At 39.7% G+C, this 27,361-nt stretch overlaps 1 protein-coding gene across 4 annotated transcripts in view; it reads right to left on the minus strand.

Moving 5' to 3' along the window:
- LOC122810396 (solute carrier family 12 member 4-like) overlaps positions 1–27,361 on the minus strand; it is a 2,349,234-nt gene that overhangs the window by 1,124,167 nt on the left and 1,197,706 nt on the right. For all 4 annotated transcript variants that reach the window (XM_044081998.1, XM_044081999.1, XM_044082001.1 and 1 more), the window contains exon 9: positions 7,139–7,300. In XM_044081998.1, the coding sequence (XP_043937933.1) occupies positions 7,139–7,300 (162 nt within the window). The remainder of the gene's footprint in view (positions 1–7,138; positions 7,301–27,361) is intronic.

The following is a 27,361-nucleotide window of genomic DNA, read 5'->3' on the forward strand; positions in this document are numbered from 1 at the left end:
CACATATTGGGCCTTTTTCAGGACACATTTTGGGGTTTTCACATGTTCTCAGACTGAAATGATTTGTTAGATTCAAGTTGGCCATATATTTTTTGATAACTTTTTGGGTCTGCTATATCATACTTTTTGTCCATGATATCCTGCAAAAGTATCCGCTCGTTGCTCATTTACTGATACATGAATCAGATATGTCATCCTAATTCTGTGTAAAATTATTGATATCTTAGGACCTGCTTATAGCCATTGCATCTTTGGTGTCTGGTATATATTCATTATACAGGCTGTAATATTCCACTTGATTTAATATTTTGTACACCATTGTCTGTTTGGTGACATTGGTCTTTGGTCACTTTGACCCCTATTGACTCTGATCTTCTTGATCCTGGTATATACATAATTGAAGGGGAATAGGATCTCTTCCTTGAACAGCCTTCCAATACTATTTGTTTTTTAACATGGATTTGGACCAGATACTTGATGGGTTGTGTGCTGATAGGGAGGACATTGCCATATTTGGCTTAGAACATACCCCAAGCAACAACCTAAATAAAACTAACCCCAACAGTGGTGGGGGCTGTGAAGTGGCATTCCGCAACTTGGAAAAGGGTCTTAAGGGCCTTAGAGCCAACATTTGGCATTTGAGACTTTTTAGGGCTTACTCACATAAAAATTTGGCACCTAGGGGTCTCCGTATCAAGCTTCGCCCACTTGTTGGCAGATCTGAACAGAGGCTGACAGATGAATGGGACGAGGCGTTAAGAATGGGATCCATGGTATTTGTTAAAATTTTAACATCATATTATGAGAGAACAGTGGATTCCTTGGTGTCTGAAGTTAAAGAACTGAGTGTGGAATGCCAAAAATACAAGTTAAATTCCAATTATCCCCTTTGTATTGATAGGCTGTCCAAGGAATTGACGACCTATGACAAAATGGTAAAGGATAGAAAAATTAAAAAATTCACCAGGGATGTCACAGATTATGAGAGGGGTCAGCCCTTTCAAATACAAAGGACTGTGAGATTCCAAGATACTGGATCAAGTATGATCAGGGGTAGGTCTAGGAAGAGACCAAGGTCAATTCTAAAACATAGTGACCAGAGCTATACGAGCACTTCAGGAGAGGAGTCATCTTACACTGACAGCGAGGGGGGTATGATGACACATTCACCATTCAAAAAGAAAAGTCAACCTCAGTTCCCTTTAGGCATGGTAGGAAATCCAGAGGGGGGAGGAAACACAAGAACAGAAATAAGCACCGACTCAATGCCAGGATTAGTTCAAGCACTATTGAATCAATAATTGAACCTTTTGAAAATGTTTTGAATCTGTCAGATCATGTACTCACGCAAGACCAACACAGTATTCTAAATAAAGGAATGGGTTTTGTCCCTAGCTTTTTTTCTGACCATTATTCAGTTTCTGATGTTATGGAATTTTGCAGAAAACTTAATTTACGTATCTTTTTCTCTGACCAGGATAACTCCTCCTCTCATAGATCTACTGATTTTACATTTAAAAAATCGACCTCTCAACCCCCCATGAATAAACACGTGGGTATTTTTCAGCAAGCCGTACTTAAGGACCTACATTATCCTCATTATGACACCAACATAGCCCCTGATAACATCACTCCTCAGGAGAAACAGGCATTATCTGAACTTAGATCAAACCACAAAATTGTCATTCTTCAAGCTGACAAAGGAGGAGCTGTGGTCATTTTAAACATAGATTATTATGTACAGGAGGGCCTTACACAACTGTCGGATTCCAATTGTTATATGCATATGGGGATAGATCCAACCAACAGATTTAAACAGGATATTGATCAGTTCCTTAATGAGGCATTGCAGGAAGGGATTATTACACAAAAGACGGTTCAACATCTACAGGTCAGTGACCCTCACAAACAGATTTTATATTTGTTGCCCAAAATTCATAAATCTATCACCCACCCACCAGGTAGGCCAATCGTGTCTGGCCATGGATCACTAACGGAACCTTTATCTGCATTTTTAACGCAATATCTGAAGCCACTGTTGACTTTGGTCAGAGCTCGCATACAGGACACTACTGAATTTCTTAACATCATTGCTGACACACAATTGGATTCAGATTGGCTTATGTGTACTTCAGATGTAAAATCTCTGTATACCAGCATACCACATTGGGCTGGTCTTCAGGCTTTGGATTTCTGGCTTAAAAAAGCTGAATTATACCCACCAGGATTTAATACTTTATTAATATGTATGTCTGAGCACGGTCTCAACAAAAATGTCTTTTACTTTCAAGGTGATTGTTATTGGCAATTGAGAGGCACAGCCATGGGAGCCTCCTTTGCCCCAATATATGCCGACTTATTTATGGCTTATTTGGAAGAATGTCTAATTTACAATCCCTTACACAACATTTACTTAGTTGAGATGGACATTTGGAGGCGTTACCTGGACGATTGCTGGATGGTGTGGCGTGCTGATGTTGATTATCTGCTGGAATTCGTGGAACACCTGAACAACATCATATGGGGTATTGAATTTTCTATAACATACCATAGGTCGGTCATTGACTTTTTGGATGTTACTATTTATCGTAATCAAGATAACACCCTAAATACTAAGATACATAGAAAATATCCACAATTTAATTCATTACTCCATTCTTCTAGTATGCATCCACGCCACACCATCCGCAATATTCCCAAATCTCAATATTTACGTATCAAACGTATTAACTCTTCAAAAGTGGATTATGAGGAGGCCAAACAAGATCTGAATTTGAGATTTTTAGATAGAGGCTATTCGAGTCTCGACATACTTACAGCCAGGATCTGGACGGACCAACAAGACAGACAGGAATTGTTACAATATAAAGAAAAGAAAGATCGTACACAAGATGAGAACATTAGATTCATCACCACTTTTGGAAAAAATCACCAACTGGTCAGGAATATACTTAACAACCATTGGAATATTCTGCAAGCTAATGATCATCTTCGTCATATATTGGGCAATCATTGTTCCATTTCTCATCGGAGGCAAAACTTTGGGCACATTATTTTCTCATTATAAACATCAGGACAGTGGGGGTGCTAACTATATGCAACTTACTATTTCAGGGGATGAATTGTTGGGAACTTTCCCCTGCGACCACTGTACCTCTTGTGGACAAGTCAACAAACTCAAACAATTTACAAGTGCTAATACAAGCAAAGTATTTGATGTTCGTGTTTTTGGCAATTGTTCATCAAGTTGGGTTATTTATTTGGCCACATGTCATTGTCAAGCTTTCTATGATGGCAAAACTTCACATTCTTTGAGAATCAGAATAGGTGAACATCGTAGTGATATTCGTAACCACAAACCCACCAATGCTCTATACCAACATTCCATTAAACATATATCAGCAAAATTCATGTTTATGATTATTGATAAGATTCAGGGAAACAGACACAACCAGCTCGGTTGGCAGAGCATTCTCAGCCACAAAGAAAAATACTGGATAGTACACTTAGGGGCTTTATTCCCACCTGGGCTTAATGACCATCTATAAATAAATATAGGGATCTATATACACTTTTGATATGCACAACAAGGCATCAACATTGCATAGTCTAGCATAGTCCTTTACATATTGCATTATATATCACATATCTATCACAATTGTGATAGACTGCTGACTATGTTCAAATAATGTTTTGCATTGGTAATGTTGAGTTAAGTATTTGTTATTTACTATCTTTATAATGTACTTATTTCTTATGATTATTTTTCACAGGTCATTTATTTATGATGTATAGGGTAAATTTCGAGATATATGCTGTTTTCTAGCACCATTGTCATAATATACGTCCTTACTTCCATGCATTATCTGGAAGGTACCACGTTTTTCATTGGCTATTGCATCCTATATATATGCTGCAATTTCACTGGTGAATGGTTTTTATGTTGTTCCTCACTGAAGAAGGTATGGACCGAAACTAGTCTGAGGACTTAGGATTTATTTTGGTGTATCTCATGCACCATTTTGTTTGCCAATAAAGCTATTTGGAACTGCCTTTGCTGGCCCCTTGTGTGTTTTTTGTACTTGGATTGGGCCGGGCAAGCTGTACGTGCGAGGGTTAGTGTTCCTGTCTTCTGTTATCGTAACAAGAAATTTCTCACCAAAAAAGCAGCTAAGATAACTCTATCCTCTTACCCACTCTACTCTACAGTTCTTAAATCCTAATCAACCTTAACACAGGACTGCTACCCAAATTAGAAACAACATACAACAAAGTAGCTAAATTCGCCTCTCAAAACAAGTCCCATCACTGTATGTCACTGAAGGAAATAAACTGCCTTGAACTACCTTAACTTGCTCTTACTTAATCAGTCTCAGATTATCCACTCCCTATTCTACAAACCCTCCTACTGCCCAACTCTCTCATCCCTAATTTCCCACTATACTCCAACATTCCTCCGTTGTCCCAGCCAAGGCCTTTCGCAAACCTACAAACCCAAAACTAAAATTGGCCACAATCTCTACAGCTTTAATCCCACCAAGGCCTGGAACAAACTTCCTCTAGAAATTAGGTCACTTGCACAGCCAAAACAATTTAAAACTACTACTAAACATTACCTACAAAATTAATGGATCTGCCAATGTTATCATGCCCCTTAAAGCTGCCTCTAATCTCTGCCCTCTCTCCACTAGCTCTTTTCTCCTCCTATAAACTACCTTCACGTTTCCATTTCTTACTACTACTTATTACACTGTACATATTCCTGTAAATGTTTGTGTTGTGCTATTGTTCTATATTATTGTATGTATTAAGTGACAACTCATTGTCGAGCTCTTTTCTCCTCCTATAAACTACCTTCACGTTTCCATTTCTTACTACTTATTACACTGTACATATTCCTGTAAATGTTTGTGTTATATATTATTGTATGTATTAAGTAACAACTCATTTCCTAGCTCTTTTCTCCTCCTATAAACTACCTTCACGTTTCCATTTTTTACTACTTATTACACTGTACATATTCCTGTAAATGTGTGTGTGTTGTGCTATTGTTCTATATTACTGTATGTATTAAGTGACAACTGATTGTCTATTACTCTGTGTGTTAAGTTTTATTAAACAATGTTGGAGCTTTTCTCCTCTGGCCTCTGCTGAAAAAGGGTTACTAATCTCAGTCGGACAAACCCGGTCAACAAATGCAAAATAAATAAAATAAATGATATGCCTATCAGTAATGGACATTTTTTTGTCCACATTTTTCACACGTTTTAAACCCAGAGGGTTTAGAATTCTTAGACGACATTGCTAACACTTATCACCCACAAGAAAGAAAAAAAACAGCTAACAATCACACAGACTAATTATAAAATATATTTATTTTCTTTTTTTAAACAAAAAAATAGTAACAATAACTAACTAGAGGAAATACAAACAGAATGAAACCAGGGTAGAGCCCCCTAAATTAAACTGGCTGTGCCCTAAAGAGTGAGAAAGGGGAAGTGGAAACCTTCTAACTTAAAAGGGCCAAGGCAGTTCTCTAATTTAACCAAACTAGCCGGAAAATGGCACTAGAAGTAAAGCAAGCCCTTTAATTAAAAATTGGCTATTTAAACTAAGTTTAAAGCTGGGATTGGAGGGGAAAAAAGCCCTAATGAGAAATCATGGCCAACAGCAGTTAAACCACAAAAAGCGATAACACAACAATCTACTAACAATAGGAAGGACAAACAGAAGAAAACCAACAAGCAATTTCTATCAAAGGTAATAAGAAAAAATGTACTTAGCCAGAGCAGTGAGAGCGCACCCGATCTTGTTTAGCGGTAAACGAGATCTGGGGAAATCTCCTTGTACACAATGGGATAGGGGTTACCCATGAGCTAGTGAAAGACCTCAAGCTTGTATATAAGGCCGAGTCAGAAGAGAAGATCAGTTCTGAACCAACCTTAGTAAGAATGAAGGCGAGATAGGACAACAACACATGTGTTATGTTTTGATTTTCTGTTACAAAACTAAATATCCCTCAGACACACACTAATCAAAATTAGAATAAGGAAGTCAACTACAAAGGAATCAAAATGCAAATGTTTGAAATAAGGCACTAATCCAAACAGTGGTGCCACAAACTTGAACTTCACTTACCTAACATGACTACACATGTGGCTGGTAAATTGGACCCTTCATCATAACAAAGACCGCAGAGGCAATGACAAACAGAAGAGAACTATACAAATATTTAGTACAACCAATTAAAAAGTGCATTACTGACAAAAATCCAAAGTAGAGAGAGGTCAGGACTGAAACCATAGAACATAATTTTTCTAAATTACAGCTCTCATAAGTGAGACAGCATGCTGCTCACAAATCATCCAATATTTTGCTTACAGAACTTAAAAATGGCAAATTGCCCAGTAAAACAAAGCACCTCCGAAATGTAAGTAGATTGCAATGTGCAAATTTTAAGCTGATTGAGTAAAAAGCTAAGCTGGATGTTACTACAGTCTCTCAGTGCAATCAGCAACGCAGCCATTAACATTTCACTGTCAAGCCGAAACACATTTTGATATTGAGCAATTGTTTTAAATTTTGCCTGTTCAAATGCTTTAATTCAACTCAGTACGTTTCCCACAATGCAAATTCTATATTCTAGCATATGCAAGCTGAGATGAACATGGAAGAGAGAGTTATCAAAGAAACAAAGTTAGGGTCATACCTCTCAAATGTCCAGACTTTCTCAGAATGTCCAGATATTGCCTCATTTTTGGTCTGCTCCTTATAAAATTTCTGGTTTTCTGGTAAATTACTGAGGATTGAAATCAGAAAACAATGGACATTCAAGTTTCAGACTTTGTAACTTTCAAAAAATGCATGCCAATGCAAAACCTTCTGTTATAAATAAACCCAGACAGCGGACAAAAGAGCAATATTTAAAAACTGTACCCATTTGTGGGTCTTTACTCCCTCTCACCATTACTTACCCAGATTTATTCTTCTAAGGGGCTGAGAGGTACGGGTAAAAGTATAAAACAAGGATAGAATTAAGAATAATGAAGGATCACGTAATTTTAGAAGACTGCACATTAGCTCATTTACAGATGTCATTTAATTTCTCTACTAATGAAATTAACTCTAGAATTCTTACCAGTAACTGAAGGAAAGAAAATTCCAAGTAGTACCATTAAGGAGGTGGTTATATCTGTTAAGACATAAAAATTCATATTTTCCTTGGGCCATGCATCAACAGCAGCCACAAATGGCTTTTCCAGGAATGCTCCTTTCTCCTTATAAGTGCTCCAGAGGTTGTCTGAATGGAAACAAATCAATAAGTGAATTTTTCATAAGATGTTAAAATTTGTAGCTGCTGACAGTAAAGCAAAGTAACTGCATTTTACATTGCTTCAAGTCTTCCAACATGTAACTGACTTAAATGAAGCAGCAACTAGTGAACTAAAAATGATGTTTGCGTACTGCAAAAACAAAACTAGCATCAAATTCACAAGATTATATCACAATTCAGTACAATACAAAGACAATATGAGTACATCAGAGCACTGTGATTTAGGGGTATTGACTGAAAATGCCAGGAGTGTAACTGTAACCCTCAGAACATAACTACTAGAAATGGGAAAGTACAATTGTGTAAATCCTACTTGGGTATAAATGTACGTTTGTAAAACATGCTGCCTTAATGTCATGTATGCAGTCAATGCTCACAGCTCCTCTCACTGCCTATCTGTGGGTATGAAGGACTACTCACCTGGCAGGATCAGAACTCCCCTTCAAACCCAAAAACAGGACTCTTCAGTTTTCTATGGTCTAGCAGGAAGAGCAGATGAAATGCAAGCTTTGCAAAAACCCTACTGTTGCAAACCAAAAGCCACACACACACACCCACCCCAATAAGCATGGTGAACAAAACTCAGCAGCAACTCAACAAGCCATATACATCCAGCCCAAGGGGAAGGAACTGCCAAATATGGGAGTGTGTTCCATGAACATCTACCGTTAGAGGTAAACAGGACTTATGCAACTGTATTATGTTCAACAAGCACACTTCCTTGCCTATGTGGCATATGGGTAATTCCCAAAGCTTATCCAACCTAGGAAGAGGAGGGATACGGGTCCAGAAGTTCATGGAGAATGGTCCTCTCATGAAGCCTGCTCTGTACTTAGAAAAGGCATCGTTACTGTCCTTATTTTAATTCTGTGGTTAATACAGTTGAAAAGTGACACAGAACACCAAGGCACAACTTAAAGCAGTTTATTGCTAAAAATCAACAAAATCAAATCAAAAATAAAGACATCTTTACTTACAAGAATCAAAAAAAGAAGTTATGTACTCACCATAACGTTCCATGTGTGTTGTCCATCTCGTCCCTTATTCTCACAGATGGGGTCTGATCTGATCCATCGGATCAGTCTCGGCCTATTTGCTAGCTGGAGGACTTTAACCAAGCTCTTGGGCCAGTACCCCTCCCATGATGCAGCTGGATAATACCTCAGATCTTGTTTGGCCCCCTTACAAGCCATATAGAGATAATGTAAATCCCTTATAAGACAGTAAGTATACAAAAATCAGCAAGAAGGCTTAGATTAATAAGGTACCTTCTCACTCTACCAGATTAAGGAAGGGGGTTGGAGGGTGGGATGTTAGAATAAGAGAAGATGGACAACTCACATGGAACGTTATGGTGAATACATAACTTCTTTATGTGATGTTGTCCATCTCATCCTTATTCTCACAGTTGGGGATCGCATCCCAAGCACCTGACTCTTGGGTGGCTCATGGGAGAATATTCCTCAAACACAGAACCAAAGGCAGTTATATTCTTGGAGGCCAAATCTACTTTGTAATGCGTGATGAAGGTATGTCGATTAGTCGATACTATTTGTGGCTGCAGCACAAATAGTATCGACTGACATTCTTGCTTGGAATGCTGCAGACGTAGTTATTGATCTGGTAGTATGAGCTCTGACTGAAAAAGGTATTGGTTTGTTCCTAGATGTGTATACATAGGAAATGCACTGGCATATCCAGCTTGACAAGGTAACCTTTGCAACTGGAAGCCCTTTTCGGGTGTCTGAATAGGATATAAACACAATTGGTCATATTTCCTGAAATCAGTAGTTCTTTGTAAATAAAATCTTAATTGGAGGTGTACATCAAGCAAATGTAAAGTATATTCTCCTTTGTTTTGATGGTTAGGGAAGAAAACTGGCAGCTCAATAGATTGGGTCAAATCATCATCTTCTTTCGGCTGTTCCCGTTAGGGGTCGCCACAGCAGATCACCTGTTTCCATTTCTTCCTGTCCTCTGCGCATCTTGCTCTGTCACACCAACCACCTGAATGTCCTCTCTCACCACATCCATAAACCTTATCTTAGGCCTTCCTCTTTTCTTGTTACCTGGTAGCTTCATCCTTAGCATCTTTTTCCCAATATACTCAGCATCCCTCCTCAGCACATGTCCAAACCAACGTAATCTTTCCTCTCTGGCTTTGTCTCCAAGCTTTCCAACCTGGGCTGACCCTCTAATATACTTATTCCTAAATCCTGTCCACCCTCATCACACCCAGTGCAAATCTTAACATCTTTAACTCTGCCACATCCAGCTCAAACTCCTGCCTATTTGTCAATGCCACTGTCTCCAACCCATATAACATAGCTGGTCTCACTATCCTCCTGTAGACCTTCCCTTTCACTCTTACAGGTACTCGTCTGTCACAAATCACTCCTGACACTTCTCCACCCACTCCATCCTGCCTGTACTCTCTTCTTCACCTCTCTTCCACACTAACAGTTACTCTGAACTATTGACCCCAAGTATTTAAACTCATCCACCTTCGCCACCTCTACCCCTTGCATCCTCACCATTCCTCTATCCTCCCTCTCATTCACACACAAATATTCTGTATTAGTCCTGTTGACCTTCATTCCTCTTCTCTCTACAGCACATCTCCATCTCTCCAGGATATCCTCCACCTGTTCCCCTACTCTCACTACAGATCACAATGTCATCTGCAAACATCATAGTCCACGGGGACTCCTGTCTGATCTAGTCTGTCAACCTGTCCATCATCACTGCAAATAAAGGGCTCAGAGCTGATCCAGATTGGTTCAAATCTGATTCTGAAATCATTTTGGGGAGAAAGGTAGGATTTGTTCGTAAGGAGACACCGTCTTTATGGAAAAGCAGGTACGGAGGCTTTATAGAGAGACCTTGTAACTCTGAGACCCTTGCCCCCGGCTGATGATATTGCTTATTGCTACCAAGAATCAGGTTTTCAATGTCAAAAAAATTAAATTAGAAGTGGCTGAAGGTTCAAATGGAGTGGAAACTAAATGAGTAAGAACCAAATTAAGGTCCCAAGGAAGAGTAGGGTTCTTGTACAGGGGTCTTAATAATAATACACCCTTCAAAAAGGCTTTGCAAAGTCTGTGTGACATACTGGGAGAATCATTTTGGCCTACATGAAAATTTGAAATTGCAGCTAAAGAAACTCTGATAGTGGAAGCAGCTGCATCCTTATGGAAGAGTTCTGTAAGAAACTCCAAGATGGCACTGACTGGAGCAGAAAACGGGTCTAATTGGTGACTTTCAGCCCAAACAGCGAATCTTTTCCATTTGCTGGTGTAAAGTTTTCATGTGAAGGATTTGTGAGAAGATAGTAAAATTTTCTTCACTGGAGAAGACAAATGGGGAAACCTGGCAATTAAGGGAATTGGAGAAGTCAAGCTGTCAATTTGAGGTTCTGACATTTGGGGTGAACCATTCCTGACAGGTGTGTCAACAGGTCCTGAGTTGGATCTAGAATCGAAGATTCTTCCAGAAGATGAGGCCCTACAAAGGGGAACCAAATTTGTCGAGGCCAATGAGGGGCAATGAGGATTATGCTGGTCTCCAATGAGTTTGCCTTCTGTGACAATTTGGGAATCAAGAGAATAGGAGGAAAGGCATACAGAAGACCCGGAGGCCAATCATGAACAAGTGCATCCCTCGATGACTCGCCCTCTGGAAGGATCATGGCAAAGTAGTTGCTGCATTTGGCATTGGTTGGGGAGGCAAAGAGATTGCAGCAAGACTGGCCCCACTGTTGGGGAGGCAAACAGATTGCAGCAAGGCTGGCCCCACTGCTGAAAAATAGTCTCCGCTACTTTTTGATTGCTACTTGCTGACTGAGGGACCACTTGTGTAGCCAAAGAATGTTTCTGCTCAATCTGCCTGCAATCACGTTGCATTTCCCCAGGACGTGCATCACAACTAGAAAGCGGTTGGAGTTCATTGCCCATTGCCAAACTCTTAATGCTTCTCAACACAGGGGGTAAGATCGGGTTCCTCCTTGTTTACGTATCACACTAAGGACATGTTGTCTGACTGGATTGCTATCATTCCTAGAGGAAGTCTCTCCAGAAATGCTTGCAACGCTAGAAGCACAGCTCTCATTTCTAGGACATTTATGTGCAGAAGAGCCTCGTGATCTTGCCAGATACCTTGGACTGTCTTTCACAGATAATGCCTCCACCCCAATCTGGTAAGCATCTGTGGTTACTGTTGCTATCAGTTGGGATGGAATAAATGGTCGTCCTGACAGACTAGAGGAGATGGCTCCACCATTGGAGGTCTCTTTTGCATCAGTTTGTAATCAGAATCTTGTGAGACATGGTCCAGAACAGACCACTGAGTTGATAGTAGCCATTGTAATATTCTCATGCAAGGGGGACAAGGATTATTGAAGCTGCCAGCTTCCATAATACTTGTAGAACTTGTTTAGCAGTTGGGTGGGCTTTTTGGATTAGGTGCCAAATGTGGTAGTGAAGATCTTGCACTCTTTCTTGGGAAAGTTTTGCAATCAAAGAAGTGTTGTCCAATTCTGCTACAATGAATCTTAAGCTTTGAGATGGTTCTAGAACAGATATTTCAAAGTTTATCATAAAGCCTAGGGAGGCGCAAGTTTGAATGGTGTAGTCCTTGGCTTGCAGCACTAGATGCTTGGTTGGGACAGCGATGAGCCAGTCATCTAGATAGGGAAACACTCAGAATCCTTGGTGCCTCAGGTGAGCCACTATCACTGCAACACATTTGGTGAACACCCTGGGGGCTGTGGTGAGACCAAAGGGCAAGACTCGGAACGGATAATGACGGTCTCCTAGCTGAAAGTGCAAGTAGCGTCTTGACTGTTTTTCCACTAATATATAGTAGTATGCGTCTTGGAGGGCTATAGAGAACATCCAACTGTCTTTTTCCAGAAATGGAAGCATCAACAGCAGTGTTGCTATCTGGAACTGGTTTTTTTTTTTTTTTTTTTTTTTTGCAGATTTGTTTAAATTGTTGAGATCCAAAATGGGTCTCCAGTCTCCTGTTTTCTTTGGAACTAAAAAGAATCTGGAGTATGTTCCAGATCCTCTCTGGTCTGCGGGGACGTTTTGGACGACTCTTTTGCTTAGCAACTTTTGAATCTCTGATGTGGCTTATTCCTGTTGATAGTGAAACATCTGGAACCCATTTTCGGGAAAGAGAAGGGAAGTGTATATCCTCTGGAAATTATATCCAGCACCCATTTGTTTGTGGTTATGTTTTGCCAGGTTGCTACGTGCAAGGACAAACGGCCCCTGACTGCCTCCAGAGGTGAACAATCGGGTACTCCCCTTCAGGACAGCTGAAAGTGTCTACCAAAGAAAGTATCTCTGGAGCTCTGATTCTGTGGACCTCCTCTGCCACGATGGCGGTGTCTTCCATTATTGTTCCCCCCTCTGCCTCCGGGGGAACTTTCACCTTGTGTTCCTTTGTAAGATCTTTGGGGTCTCCTGAACCACATCTTTCCGCTTCCTCTCTGACCTTTGGGGAAGGGTCTAATAGGAGTGGAAAAACGTAGTCCAACTGCAGACAAAGTCTTGCCCTCCTTTTCACACCTGGTGAGTGTCTCTTATTTTAGGCCCAAACAGGGATGAGCTGTCAAATGGGAGTTAACAAAAGAATATCTGAACATTCCGCAAAGTCACAGAGGCACATCCAGGCTTGCCTCCTGATATAGATGCCGGAACCCGCAGCTCTACTCACTCCATCTGTGGCATACGATATAAGCCTCATGGAGGAGTTAGCTACTGCACTGATGGTGTCTAGCTGTGCTTTGACTTTCGTGTTGACTGCATCAGCAACTGCTCCTTGGAGAGAATCTTAGACCGCTCTTTAATCAGATCTCTCTGCAATCTGGTAAAGTGGCTATGGTAATTCAGCGATCAAAGAGAAAGTCACTGAAGAGAACGCATGCCTCCCATATCTATGCATCATCCTAGAATCGTTATTAGGAGGGTGAATGGAAGAACTAGTCTCTTCTCATTGCCCACCTCAATATTCGTAGTTTAAACAACAAAATTACCCAACTTCATGCCCTACTAGACTTGCATTCCGTTGACATCCTATGTCTCACAAAAACCTGGCTCAAACCAGTTAGTAAAGACAATGATATCATCCCTCCAGGTTATAACATCCTTAGAATTGACCGTCCTAACAAAAAGGGTGTGGGGGAGTAGCGATATTTAAATCTGAACTACAGGTAACCTCACTAAACATTCAACCTCCCTCACCTAGCAATGCCGAAATCTTAGTATCTAAGCTCCAAATTAATGCTAATAAATCTATATACATACTTTGCTCTTACATCCCCCCCAGGCAACAACATAAGTACTCTTGAAAATATCCTTAACTGGCTTTCCACATCATTCCCACAAGAAATCATTCTCCTTGGAGACTAATACTGACTGGAACTGTTGTACTTCTGAAAAACCTACATCTCACATTAATCTCTATGGCTTCTATCAAACTATCACCGACCCTACCAGAACCCATAAACCCAGCAACAATCAACCCACCTTAGACTTGATACTAGTCAATAACCCCCAATCTTACAAAACAGGCATACTTCCTGATATTAGTGACCACTCTCTTACCTTTATCTAGACAAAAGATCACCATTCCCACTCAACTAAACTTTAGAACCACCCGGAACAAAAATAACCTGAATCTAGGTAACTTTCAAGCACAGCTAAAAGCCTGCAATTGGTCACCCCTAAAATATCTACCTCACAATGAAGTGGTCTCTCTTTTTTAACAATACATTCCTAAAAATCCTTGAGCACCATGCCACCCTCTCGTACTATTAAAATTAGGAACAAACCTGCTCCCTGGCTCTCATATGAGACAAGGCAAAAAATGAGACTGAGAAATAAAATCTGGAATATATGGAGAAGTACTAAAGACCCTATTGATCATTAAACCTTAAACAGCTCAGGAATGCCACTAAAAAAATCAATATTCCTCGATAAAAAAAATTATTACCTTAAATTCCAACAAACCCAATATCTAAACCCACAAAAATTCTGGTCAGGATCAAATAAATTGCTTCATCCTGGACAAACCAAAACACCTACCCCCCTCTAACTTGACTCATAATTCTCCCAACCAAATTGCTGATATTTTTAACAAATTTTTTTCAGAAACTGTTCAATCTTTAGCAAATACCTTACCACCTGTTACCACCACTGATTCATCCTTGCCAACCACCCTACCCCAAGTATTACAACTGCGGCCTGTCCCAACATCTCATACACTCCCTACTTCTTAAGCTTAAACCATGCACTCCATCAGCTGACCTCTTCCCAAGCTGAATACCTTCAAATGGCAGCTGCAGTGCTTGCCTACCGTGTTTCCATCTTAATTAACAGAACCATTACAGAAAGTTCCATCCCATCCCTCTGGAAAGTCTCATATATTATCCCACTGCATAAGGGTGGGAACTCAAATGAACTCTCAAACTTCCACCCCATAGCCCTACTTTCCCCCTTAGCAAAAAGTATGAAGAGATGTATTCATCGTCAGCTACTTGATCATCTCCTCCAAAACCACCTGCTAGTTGACTGCCAGCATGGTTTTAGGCCTTTCCATAGTACAACTGCTATACTATCCTTTTCTGACTGCATTAATAAAATCGTAACAGTTTACTGTCCTCAGCCCTCTTTATTGACCTCTCAAAAGCATATGATATGGTTAAACATCAATTACTGTCAAACTCACTCAAATCACGTTCACTAGATACCCAGACAGTTAACTGGTTCAAGTCCTATCTAGGAAATAGACAACAAGCAGTCGTCTGGGAAAATAAACTACCTACTCTTCTCCCTACAACCCTTGGAGTCCCACAAGGCTCTATTTTGGGACCCCTCCTCTTCACTATTTTCTTAAATGATCTGAAAATCTCCCTTCCACAAACCACCTGCATACAATATGCCGATGACTCAACATTAATATGTTCAGCATCCTCGCCTGATGGACTTCGAGTACCCAAGCAGTATTTACCTTAGTTGAAAACTGGTTTCATCAACCCAGTCTCCTCCTTAACCCCAAAAAACTAAATTGTTACTATTGTCTCCCACTCAGAAGTTTCCTGCTATCACCTTCACAATTACATCTAATAATGGTACTGTAATAACTCCGGACACAACCACTAAACTTTTAGGTGTAACAATTGATCATAATCTAAACTTCAACACACTTAACCTAACCATTAAATCAGTTTCCTCTACAGATTTAAACCCTATCTCACACCTCTAGCTAGGACTGCTATTGCCCAAACTCACTTAATCTCCACCCTTCTCTATGCATCCCCAATCTATACCAACTTATCCAAAAATAATCTTCGTAAGTTGGAAACAGCCTATAATAACATGGCTAGATTTGCCACTGGTGCCACTTTTCGAACCCACCACTGCCAAAATCTTAAATTGCTAGGATGGCTGGAATTGCAAAGCCAGATTCTTTTCCAGCAACTTACTACTATACACAAGATCTTACATCATCCCACAGATACACCCATACAAAAATCTAACAACCCTTCGATCATCTAATAAGGTACTAGTAGCTACCCTAAAGTCCAACAACAAATCTGGAGATAGCTTGTTCTCAAACTCTATTGGTTAATGCTTGGAACACTCTTCCAACTGAACACAGCCCTTTCTTCTACCCCACTTTTCAAGAAGCAATTAAGAATCTTCCTTTAAGCCCAATGGCTTTGCCCATGCACAAATCCTGACACTTCTCCCCTAGCAGGACCATTCTTTACTATCTATCTTTAACATGCTATTTCAGGTGCTCTGATATTCTCTATTAACTCCTACTGTAGTAGCTCACCTCCTAAGGCTTAGTAAACTTTATAAACAATGTTACCCTAAAAAAAACAAACAAAAAAACAAAAACAAAAAAAACAGTTTTATTAATCCTTTTACTCAAAATTTTTAACTTATTCAGTCGGGTATGTTACTGTAACAGTACTATATAAATGTTCCTGTATTTGAAATGTTTTACCTGTCTGACATTATCTGTATTGTATATAGTCAAGATTTCTGTCTTGTAAATTGTCTTAATGTGGAGCTTTTCTCACTGGTCCTCCACTGAAAATGGATATACATCCAGTCGGACTATCCCAGTCAACAAATGTAAAATAAATAAATAAATAAATAAAAGTTCTTAGTGGCTGCTGCCACAGCCATGGCATCCACTGCTACACCCTTTGTCCAAAACGACTTGTCCTTTGGGGCAGTGATACTAATATGGCCTCCAAGGAGTGAGTTGTATGTTATACGGGGTCTCCCACGCCTTCTGAAAAAGCAGGTCTAAACGCTCATCAGAAGGCAGAGTCACCCAAGAGGTTGAAGGGTGAGATCCAAAGGCCTTCAGGTAGACTGACTCTTCGGCAGAAGGAAAGGAAGGCTGCCAATCACCCCTTTGTTTCAGAATTTCCATGATCTCTCAAATGAGACCTCCTCAGTGGGTGACCATGGGGATCCTTCTGCATCATCAAAGTCTGTCTGAAGTGACTGACTCCTCAGGAGTGTCTAAGTGCTTCCTCTTGCAGATTCTCTTCCGAGGGATTTTTTCAGACTGGTATTCTGGAGAGGTTTCAGAAGATGTGGGGGACCCCCCCCCGGGGGTTTCCTGAGGCCTGGGATCTTTACAGTTATGTCAAAGGGGGTGATGAGATTGACACCCCTGTGGAGGGGAAAGAAGTTCTGAAGTAGCTTGTGCAGCTGTGAAGAAGTCATAACTTTCTCCATAGCCTCAAAAGCAATCTGGCTCAGCTCTGAAGAGCCCTCCGGAACAGACAATTTGCTGGAATCGAAGGAGCCTCCAGAGCAGAAGACAGCCACTTCAAGGCAGAAGTAGGATCCGGACTCATCCAAGCCGATGCCCCGAGAGGCAGAGTTGGATCCCGGGAGACCCAAACCTGCTCAGAGGAATGGAGCAGAGTGTCAGATCCTAGAGGGTAGTCTGTGGATCCGAAGAAGCGGAGGCACGCAGAGCAGATGTCAGATCCAAAGAAACAGAGGGTCTTGGAGCAGACACCGACACAAGATGGATTTCAGAAATTTCTTGCTCCTAAGCGCATGATCGGGTTTGGAGGAAGAATAGGTGCCCTGTGGGTTTGCTCCGACTCCTTTGGGCTCGGATCCAGGATCAGCTTGGTCAAGGCAGGCGTCTTCAACAGTGTCTGCACCACCCTATTCACATCATCATCAGAAAAGGATCTAGTAGAGTGAGATGAGAGACTCTGGGACTTTGATGTAGCTAAAATAGTAGAAGGTGGTTTGGAGGTAACAGATTCCACTGATAAAGTTTTTGTAGATTTTCTTTGAACCATCTGATTCGACTTGGATCTCGTTAAAGTTGTCGGAGCACAGGTTACTTTCAGCGTTGACAATTTAGGTACTTTTTTTTAACAGCTCCGATTTCTCAGAAGGGGTGCCTTTTTGGTGATTTGTCTGCAGAAGAAAGGGTTTCTGAAAACGGAGATGGAAGATCTTTAGAAATCAGTTCATTTTTACATTCTAGCAATGCCCACTGGTTAAATTCAAGGCAGATAGAACAGTCGTCCTGAAGGTGAAGTGGTCCAAGACAGTAAACGTAAAATGAGTGAGAGTCACTCATATGCATCTTTTCATCACATTTAGAGCACTTTTTTAAAGCCAAGTGGCTTATGCTCCTTTTGAGACATACTGGATGTGTAAACATCAAACAGTTAAGGGCACTAAAACCACACCTAATATATCTAAATAAGAAACACTGCTTAATTATGAAGACAACAAGCATACCAGGAAATAACAAGAAACTTTTTTTTTTTAACCACAAACTACTGTTCAAACAAGTGAAAATAACAGCAGACGAATAAGGGATTAAAAGATACCTCTCTGAACTTAAATATGGTGAAAGGTGGGATGGGATGAGAATGGCCCTATAACTTAAAACAGACCTCTAAAAGAAAAGAAGCAACAAGAAAGATGACTACAATATAAAGAAGAGAAACTATCAAAAACAGATAATTGCTACAGAAAAGCTTCAATTTTTTTAAGACAAAAAGGTAAATTCACTTAGCCCAGAGCTGCTCAACATCCTCCAAGCAGTGCGGCAAGAGAGATCTGAGGTATTATCCAGTTGCATCATGGGAAGGGTACTGGCCCACGAGCTTGGTTAAAATCCTCCAGCTAGCAAAATAGGCCAAGACTGATCTGATGGATCGATCAGACCCAAACTGTGAAAATAAGGACGAGATTGACAAACATCACATGAATTATTTTACCTCACTGAGAGGGGAACTATCTCTACACAGTACAGTTACCTGTTCAGTCAACTCACTTGCAGGCACTGGTAAATCTAAGAATTCAGTCCAAGCAAAAAATTTGTGTTGATCAAAGCAAATCAACGAAATCAAGTCCAGATGATGAGTTCCAATTTATTGCTGGCTACTCAGCATTTTATATCTTGTATGAAGAAGGTCAAAGAGGTCATGTCAGTTTTGGACTAACAGAATATAGAAAATTACAAATCATTTCCTAACTTACTGCGGTGGTGGTGCTGCGGTAGCGTTGTCGCCTCATAGCAAGACGTCCCGTTTTCTCAGCTAGAGCATCTTCTGTGTGGAGGCATACGTGAATGGGGCGCGCCTTCGTTGAAGGTTGTGCGTCAGGGCTGGCAACCTGGTACGTAAAAATCCACTACCAATCATTAGCGGACCGGAGTTCCACTGTGGCGACCCCTAACCGGGAAAAGCCGAAAGACAAATCATTTCCTAACTTGTGAACAAGACTTGAATCATGTCTGTTTTTTATTTTCAGTGCCTCTGTCATATAATCATGTCTACTTTTTACTTTTAGTACCTCTGCATACTTCCTTTTCTAATAGAACAGTTAGCCCTTGGATAACTACAAATATGCAATAGTTCCTCTTGTTTGACTCTGCAAGCTGGTAACCATCTTATTAGATCAAGTTCAATGCACTAAAGTTCACTAAGCAAGGTTTACCTTAAATCGTGCTTCTAGCATATTGCACAAATATTTCAAAAGCCATTTGCAAGATGCAGTGTCTTAATATAGCTATTTCATTGTCTGCAGGACTGAGGTGGTTGAGGCACCTAATAATCTGGACAAGCTGTGTGGGCCCTTCACAGGCATCCAGCCTGTAGTGCTTCGTAAATGTATAGATAATGAAGTTGCTTGCTCTAGAGTTCATTCCTTTCCAATATGCTACTGAAGAGGAAAAGGCCTTAGGGAAACGTGTCTTTACCTTACCTGGATTTGCCTTGCAATGGTGGATGTAACATGAAATACCAGAGAACAACTAAAATGCAATGGTTTACAGACAGGCTGACCTTTCATTGCTCCTTAGAAGGCAATAAAAAGGCTTTTGGCCTTCCTAAAAGATTTTGTTCTGTTCAATTAGTATCTGAGTTGCCGCTACTCTCTCCTTTAGTCTTACGTTCTGGAAGGAACACAGGTTAATAGGACAGAGTGAATTCTGAGACTACATTTGGCATAAAAGGACTACTTGTAACACAACTCTGTCACTGAAGAAAATCAGGTAGGTTGTCCCACCACGAGAGCTTACAGCTCAGAAACATGGACTGCAGATGTCAGAGTCATAATGAGCAAGACAGTCTTCCATGTTCAGAACTTGAGATCAGCTTGTGTTGCCAAGCTTTAAAGGTGGCAAGATAAATTTTTCACGAACATAGTTGAGGTCACATGGAGGAATTTGCTTGCAAGGGGTTGTCCTTTCATGAGCTGTTTACCAAAAGAGAAAAGGACTTTCCAAAACGGCTGCACACTGATTAACAACTTTACTTCAGATCTCTAGAAAAGGTTGAAGTATGTTTGGGAGAATATACCAGTTTAAAAGATAAAGTACTTAGGAAAGAAATACTTTTTATTTCAAAGTTTGGTACTTTGGAGCCTTTTGGCTTAATAAAGACTTTAAATGGAAATATGTGATTTAATTGAATTATTGAATAATTGTGGGTGGGTGCTTTCTGTAATGATATGAAAGTATTTAAAGCTGTTTTGTTAAGTGTGTTTTACTCTTGGAAGGCAGTGTATGCCGAGGCGCTAAGTGTTTTAACAAATCTTAATTTGAATTTCTCCTCGTCAGTGGCCTGTTTTTGGTGGTATTTTTATTTTATTTTTGTGGTATCGCTTATCTATGGCCACTGACCCTGCTCATAACATACCTCACCTTTTCAAAGAAGACCAGACGGATGATACGCAGAGATCGACTGAACAATATGTTTTACCTACTTGTGATAGAGGAATGAGATCTCATGATGGGTAGGTTCATAGATTAGTACTAGGCTAACTGCCCTTTCGAGACATTTTAAGCCTAGCCAATTATCCCTTGTGAGGCTCAAACCCTGCACCTTGTGTTTGTAAGGCGAACACCTTAACCATTAGGCCACCCCTCCCAATGTACATACTGTTTCTGCTTCCCAGAACAATGCTTCTGCTTCTCAGCATGTTGGTACGGGTATTGTGACTGCAGGAAATGTGTGGGATGAGTTCATGGGGCAGTGGAACCGCCGTTGTCAATCCCTTTCAAGATGTGGGCTCCTCCAGTATGACCCATTTACCAGCAGAAGCTTGTAATCTTACGGAAAAATTGGAACAGTTATGCCAAGAAACTAGTACTCATCAATATTTTGAGCTTGCAATGATGTATTGAACTAAATATACCTTTCAGGGGTCAGAGCCTCTAAACCTCCTACTACACCTTTCGATGAAGGGAATCCTGACGATATGGTGTTTCGTAAAAGGAGGAGAGAGGCAGCACACCAATGTTCTTTAAAATGTATTCTCATTCTAATAAGACCACCTTAAGAAGTGACAGCTTAAGGGAGAAGTTCTATCGGTGAGTAGAGAGCACAAAAACTTATTTCCTCATCTAAATTGGACGATATGCTGAAAGAAATTAATATTAGATTAACTGAGCTAGAACAAGAGTTGATAGAGCAGAAAAGTCACAAAATTAATCAAGCCATTAAATATTTTAATTTTGGAAATGCAAGAACAGCTCCCTCGCTAGGAGAGGGAGGGACCAAAGTTATAAAACTTCCACTTCTACTTCAGTGTTTTTTGCAACTTTGGAAGAAGCGAAAAATAATGAAATGCAGAATGGCGGAAATGAACATTTTCTAGCTCTACCGGAGGCTAATATAATCCTGAGGATTTAGACGGGTGTTTTCAGAGTGCTGGACAGTTTAGTAACAACAAAAAGACTTCCAATAATTACAGAAAACGTGTCCATAATGATTGGGGACAACAGAAGAACTTTGGTAGGAGTTCAAAGAGACAAAATAATAAAAGAAAACACTGGACCTAACAGGTGTGTTGCCTGTAATGACTTTTATACTTGATGTTTCGAACTGTGACATTTCAAATACTGTATTATCTGTGCTTCGTCTGGGACTTAAATATATACCTACAGCCTTACCTAGGCTACACTGGTTGAAAAGTGAAATCTTTTAGCTTAGTAGAAAGTTGCATTTAATTGATTATTTTCACAGAAATGACAACATGGAGTGTGAATTTAAATGAAAGTTCTGATGAATCTTTTTATTTTTGTTCCTTAGCATTAGATATTTCTGATGAACATGATACTAATGCATATGATAATTTAGATACTAGTACTATCTGGGTAAAAATTTCATCAATCCATTTGTAAATAACTGTACACAAAGTTATATGTGGAATATTTGGGGGGATTTATTAACTATCTAAATGAAAACAAATGGGGACTACACTTCACGGTCAATTTTGGTCCAAACATCATTACCTTTCTTGATGTTCCCATCTCCAGAAAACCAGATCACACTGTGTACGAAGTTTTCTGAAGTACCCCCAATATAATACCCTCCTCCATGCATCCAGCTTTCATCCGCCCCATATAGCTAAAAATATTCCCCAAATCCCAATATATTAGAATGAGACGCATCTGCTCCAAAGATTCCACCTTTCAGGAATATAGGTGGGATCTGACTCTCAGGTTTAGGGACCGGGGATATCAGATGGGACATGTTCTTCAGGACAGCAATTGGGCATACACTTAAGAGGGAAGACCTTTTGACCTACAAACAACGGGAGCAGCAAAGCTTGGCACCCATCAGACTAGTGACAACTTATGGGAGGAATTCTGATTTATCAATCAACAGTGTAAGAGACAGTGGAATATTCTACACAGTGATCATAACTTAACATTCTACCAGTTAAGATGCAAGTTTTCATTTCATAAAGGGAGAAATCTTGCTTCCCATTTGAATCATAAACATTCAAATTTGAGGACACCATCTCATGAAGTTCAAACTACTTTATCAGGCGAGGTGCTTACAGGATGTTACCCATGTGGACATTGCACTCACTGCAATAAGGTTTTTAAATCCAAACAATTTACAAGCAAGAACTGTGGTACAGTTTATGACATTCATTTTTTGCCAGTTGCAGTAGTGAATGGTTGATATACCTAGCAACATGCAGCTGTGGCTCTTTTTATATAGGGCAAACCTCATGACCACTTGTTTGTGTCTTTTGCCTTTTCCCAGTTAGGCATCGCCACAGCGGAACTCTGGTCCGCTAAGGATTGGCAGTAGAGTTTTACGTGCTGCCTTGCCAGGCCTAACGCACAACCTTCAACGAAGGAACGCCCATTCACGCATGTCATCACACAGAAGCTCTGAGAATCGAAGGGCAACGTCTGTGAGGCGACAATGCTACCGCAGCACCACCACCGCAGTTTAAACCTCACAACCACTAAGATTGAGAATTTCTGAGCATACCAGTGATATGAAGAAGAAACTAAGTTGTGCTTTATATAAACATTGTCTAAAACATTTATCTGCCAAGTTTAGTTTTATGGTAATAGATATCATGAAAGGGAATAAATCCAACAAAGTGGGGTGGCATTCCATTCTTAACACCAGAGAGAAAAAAATGGATTGTTAAACTAGGGAGTTTATTTCCACCTGGATTAAATGAACAATTTTAGATCAACCAGTTATAAGCTGATTTCAATCAAGTGCATGTATAAATAGACAATTTGAAATTATTTTTGTTTTACACTAAGGAAGGCTGTGGTGTGTACCAGCTGAAACCAGTCTGTTTTGTTTTTGCACTGTATTAGCTAATACATTTGTTTTTTAGCCTCACAGTTTGCTGGCTTACATTTTGTTTTTGGATTCCATATTATTCAAGCCGTGCATATACTGCGGTGGTGGTGCTGCGGTAGCGTTGTCGCCTCACAGTAAGACGTCCTGTTTGAGTCTCAGTTAGAGCGTCCTCTGTGTGGAGACATGCGTGAATGGGAGTACCTTCATTGAAGGTTGTGCGTCAGGGCCAACAACTCGGCACGTAAAAATCTACTGCCAATCATTAGCGGACCAGATTTCCACTGTGGCGACCCCTAACCGGGAAAAGCTGAAAGACGCAACAACATTATTCAAGCCGTGCAATTGCCTTTCATGCAGGGGGAACTTTCTTGATGTTACACGTAAATTTCATTCCCTACTGGAGGGTCTGTGAGACTGGTGTATGCTGCATGTCTTTACTTGCAGCTCACCAAAAAAGGATTATATTTTGGTTGATTGGATTTTGGACTATTTCCTGGAACTTGGATTTATATACATTCTTTTACTGGTTCTCAGCAGTTAAGGTCGGTTTGGGGCCAGCTGAATCCTTTTTATACACCAAATTGGCTTACAAGGTAGCAGTGAAGCAGAAGCTATGCATTTTCAATTTTGTCATCCTTTACTCAAGCCTCAACTTTTATAGACTTTTCTGGTAATGAGTAACTAAATCTAAATAGCCTCTTGTAGGCATTTGGTTAGATTTGTTTTTTCAATTTATGTATATGGTGTTAAGGGGCGCCATTTTCAGCTTAACAGGCTATTCTACAACTGGCGTTTGTTTTCGGATGCCGTTCTCATATCGTTTTACTGGAAGTTTTGGTTTGGGGACAAAACTAATGAGTATGGTCAATGCTAATACAGCTTATGGATTACTTTTTCCCCCTGGTCATATGTACAGCGTAAACCAAAGTTTGACTAACTTTTGACCATATGGGCGCCATTTTTTTCATCGTGACCATCAGTTTTTAATGAACGGAACTAGTTCAAGGCATACAGGTCTTTTTGTATTTAACAGGTCGAATTAATAAGAGATTATTTATTATTTTCCAATTTGAACATTGGGAGCATTTAAACTTTGTATTTTCAACGGAAATCCAATTTTGATCCAACAGGGACATCAATAGAGTGGATTGTTTGCATTTAGAGACAGTTCTGGACTTTTATTTCAAGGAAAAGTTTGAGTCATCTTTTGGACATTAACATCGTAAATAGTTGTTCAAAACTTACAGTGCATTTTGTTTTCGAGGGGTCTCAATTATGTCTCTGTTCAGAAGATGTATATCGTTATTAAGGGATGATATACACTTACTACAAAGTTGACTGTATTGCTTATGTGCAGCCATAGTTTCATTATAAACTGGTCAAGTATTGTGTTTGATTTATGTAAGCTGTAATATTAATCTGTCTACAATTTTGAGTACGTAATTAGATACTTAAAAACATACTGTATTTAATTATATAATTTTAATAACAAATAGTATGATAAAGGGTGAGAGATATATATCTATTTCTGTAACAGGCTATTTGCTTTGGCAGTTTGTACTTGTGTTTCTTTTCTATATATACCCGATAATTTTGGTTTTGCAAACACTTTTGGGTGATTAGGTGAACATAAACGAAAATTGCATTTGCACTGCAAGTTGCATTCAAGACAGGATCACACAGTATATGGTATTGTTGCAGTTTTTAGTTGATAATTGCAACTACATTTCAATCTAGTCCCTTGCTAGATTAATTGATATATCTAGTATTCGGGGGTAGGCATTTACCCAATGTGGTGTAGCCAGTGAACATATTAACAAAAGCTAACAAACCAATAGGCTATACCAGTTTCAGTTACCTACCATTGTTGATTATAGACATTATCGAACATATCCCAAAGATACAGCTTTTTGTTGGGTGACTCCCATATATTTTTAAGCTTATTCTTTATCTACTATTTACAATGGATCCCACATATTTTAGACCAAGCGAATTTCAAACTGGTTGGGGGTGCCTTGTTCTACATTTCCATCCGGGGATCTCAACTGATGAATTATTTAACTTATGTCAGTTATTTAACTTATGTCATTTATGATCGGGTTTTTGACCTGATGGTGATATTTTGTGCTTGAAATATAGGGTCGATAGGTATTTAAACCAGAAACCTAATATTTTACTGGCAAGACTTGGCTATGTGTATGTGAGTCTGTCCATGAATGGGCATTGCACTATCCTAAAGAAAGGTAGCCATATAACCAAGATTGCACGGTTCAATCACGACAGGGACATGAGCTATTATTGCTCATTCCATGTGTTATACACAAAAGTGTTAAACACAAATTGGACTAACACGTGGCTTAGCATTGCTATTATATCTGCCAAGGGCTAATATTGCCATCAAATTATCTGTTGACAATTTGTCAAGTGGAATAATAAGTTTCCAAGGAACAAGAAACTCATATTTATAGGTTTGCTTGTTTATCTATACTAATACCCAGTGAATATAAAAATATAATTTTTACAAGTACAACATAGCACCATTATGGAATTAACAAAATTGATATCTGGTTTGTCAGCTGACAGGGAGGATTTGGGGGGTGTTTGGATTGGGCACCTCAACCAATGATGAACCAAGTGGTACAGCCCTAGGTCCGGAGCCCAGTTGTGGTTTATGTTTTGATAAATTACAAAAGAGCAAGAGATCTCTCAGGTCTCATGTCTGGCATTTCAAACTCTTTAAAGCCTACATGGCTAAAGGGATTACACCTAGGGGACTACGTATTAGAACACAACCATTAGTCAGTGAGGCTAATGAACAGCTGAACAAACAATGAGCAGACATCCAACAAAAAGCAACTATGGGTTTCGTTGAGGCCCTGGCCAAATTTCACGATAGAGTCATTGATTGTGAAATTTATGAAGTTACTAAGCTATGTTCTGACACACAGACATATGAAGGACAACCCCTCTTTACTAGGAATTTGAATAAACTAGCCAAAGACGTATCTGGTCTTGAACTGAAAAACAGGAAGGTCAAAAAATTCCAGAGGAACTTAACAGATTATCAGCTTGGTAACCCTTTTAGCATTAGCAAACAGGTCAGATTCCAACGAGCACAAACCAGAACTCCCAAAAGGAAACGACCAAGGTCTATCCTTAAAAACGACCTACAGATATAGGATCATCTACTGAGGATCTATCTTCATACACCGATACAGATATGCAACATACACCAGACTCACCTACCCCCAAGAGGGCGTATAGTTCACCCCCTTTAGGCCACAATATAAGAGAGCAGCCAGAAAACATTCAAGAAATAAACATAGATGGGCTTCTGAAACTAATAGCTCGAAAATAAATCAAAATAATATTAATGTTTTGAATATCCCTGATGTAAGTTTGTCTACTACACAAACTGATCTCCTCAATAAAGGTCTTAGTTTTATTCCTGGTTTTCTTGTTACTGAGGATCTTTTAGCACAGGATGTATTGTCATTTTGTAGAATAATAAATCACAGATTGCATTTTGATGACTCTACTGATTCTGGTGTCGAAAATGAATTTGCTTATCATAAATCTAAGTATATGCCTCCTATGAATCCCCACAGTGCATCAATTTCAAAGTAGTGTTCTCAAAGATATACACTACCACAGGAATGAAATTACCTACAAACCAAATAATCTCTCAAAGATAGAAAGGGAAGCACTAACAATTACAGAACAAAGATATTGTCATTCTCTCTGCTGATAAAGGTGGGGCCACAGTGGTAATGAATTGGCTACAATAGGACTCTGAAGCCAAAAGACAACTTCAAGACAGGCGTTACCTATTTGGAAATGCCTCTGGACCCCACTTTTAGCTTTAAAAAACAGATAGATGAATTTTTGAC

Source organism: Protopterus annectens, chromosome 8.part1, assembly GCF_019279795.1.
Source record: "Protopterus annectens isolate FY-2018-M chromosome 8.part1, PAN1.0, whole genome shotgun sequence".
Lineage (NCBI taxonomy): Eukaryota > Metazoa > Chordata > Ceratodontiformes > Protopteridae > Protopterus > Protopterus annectens.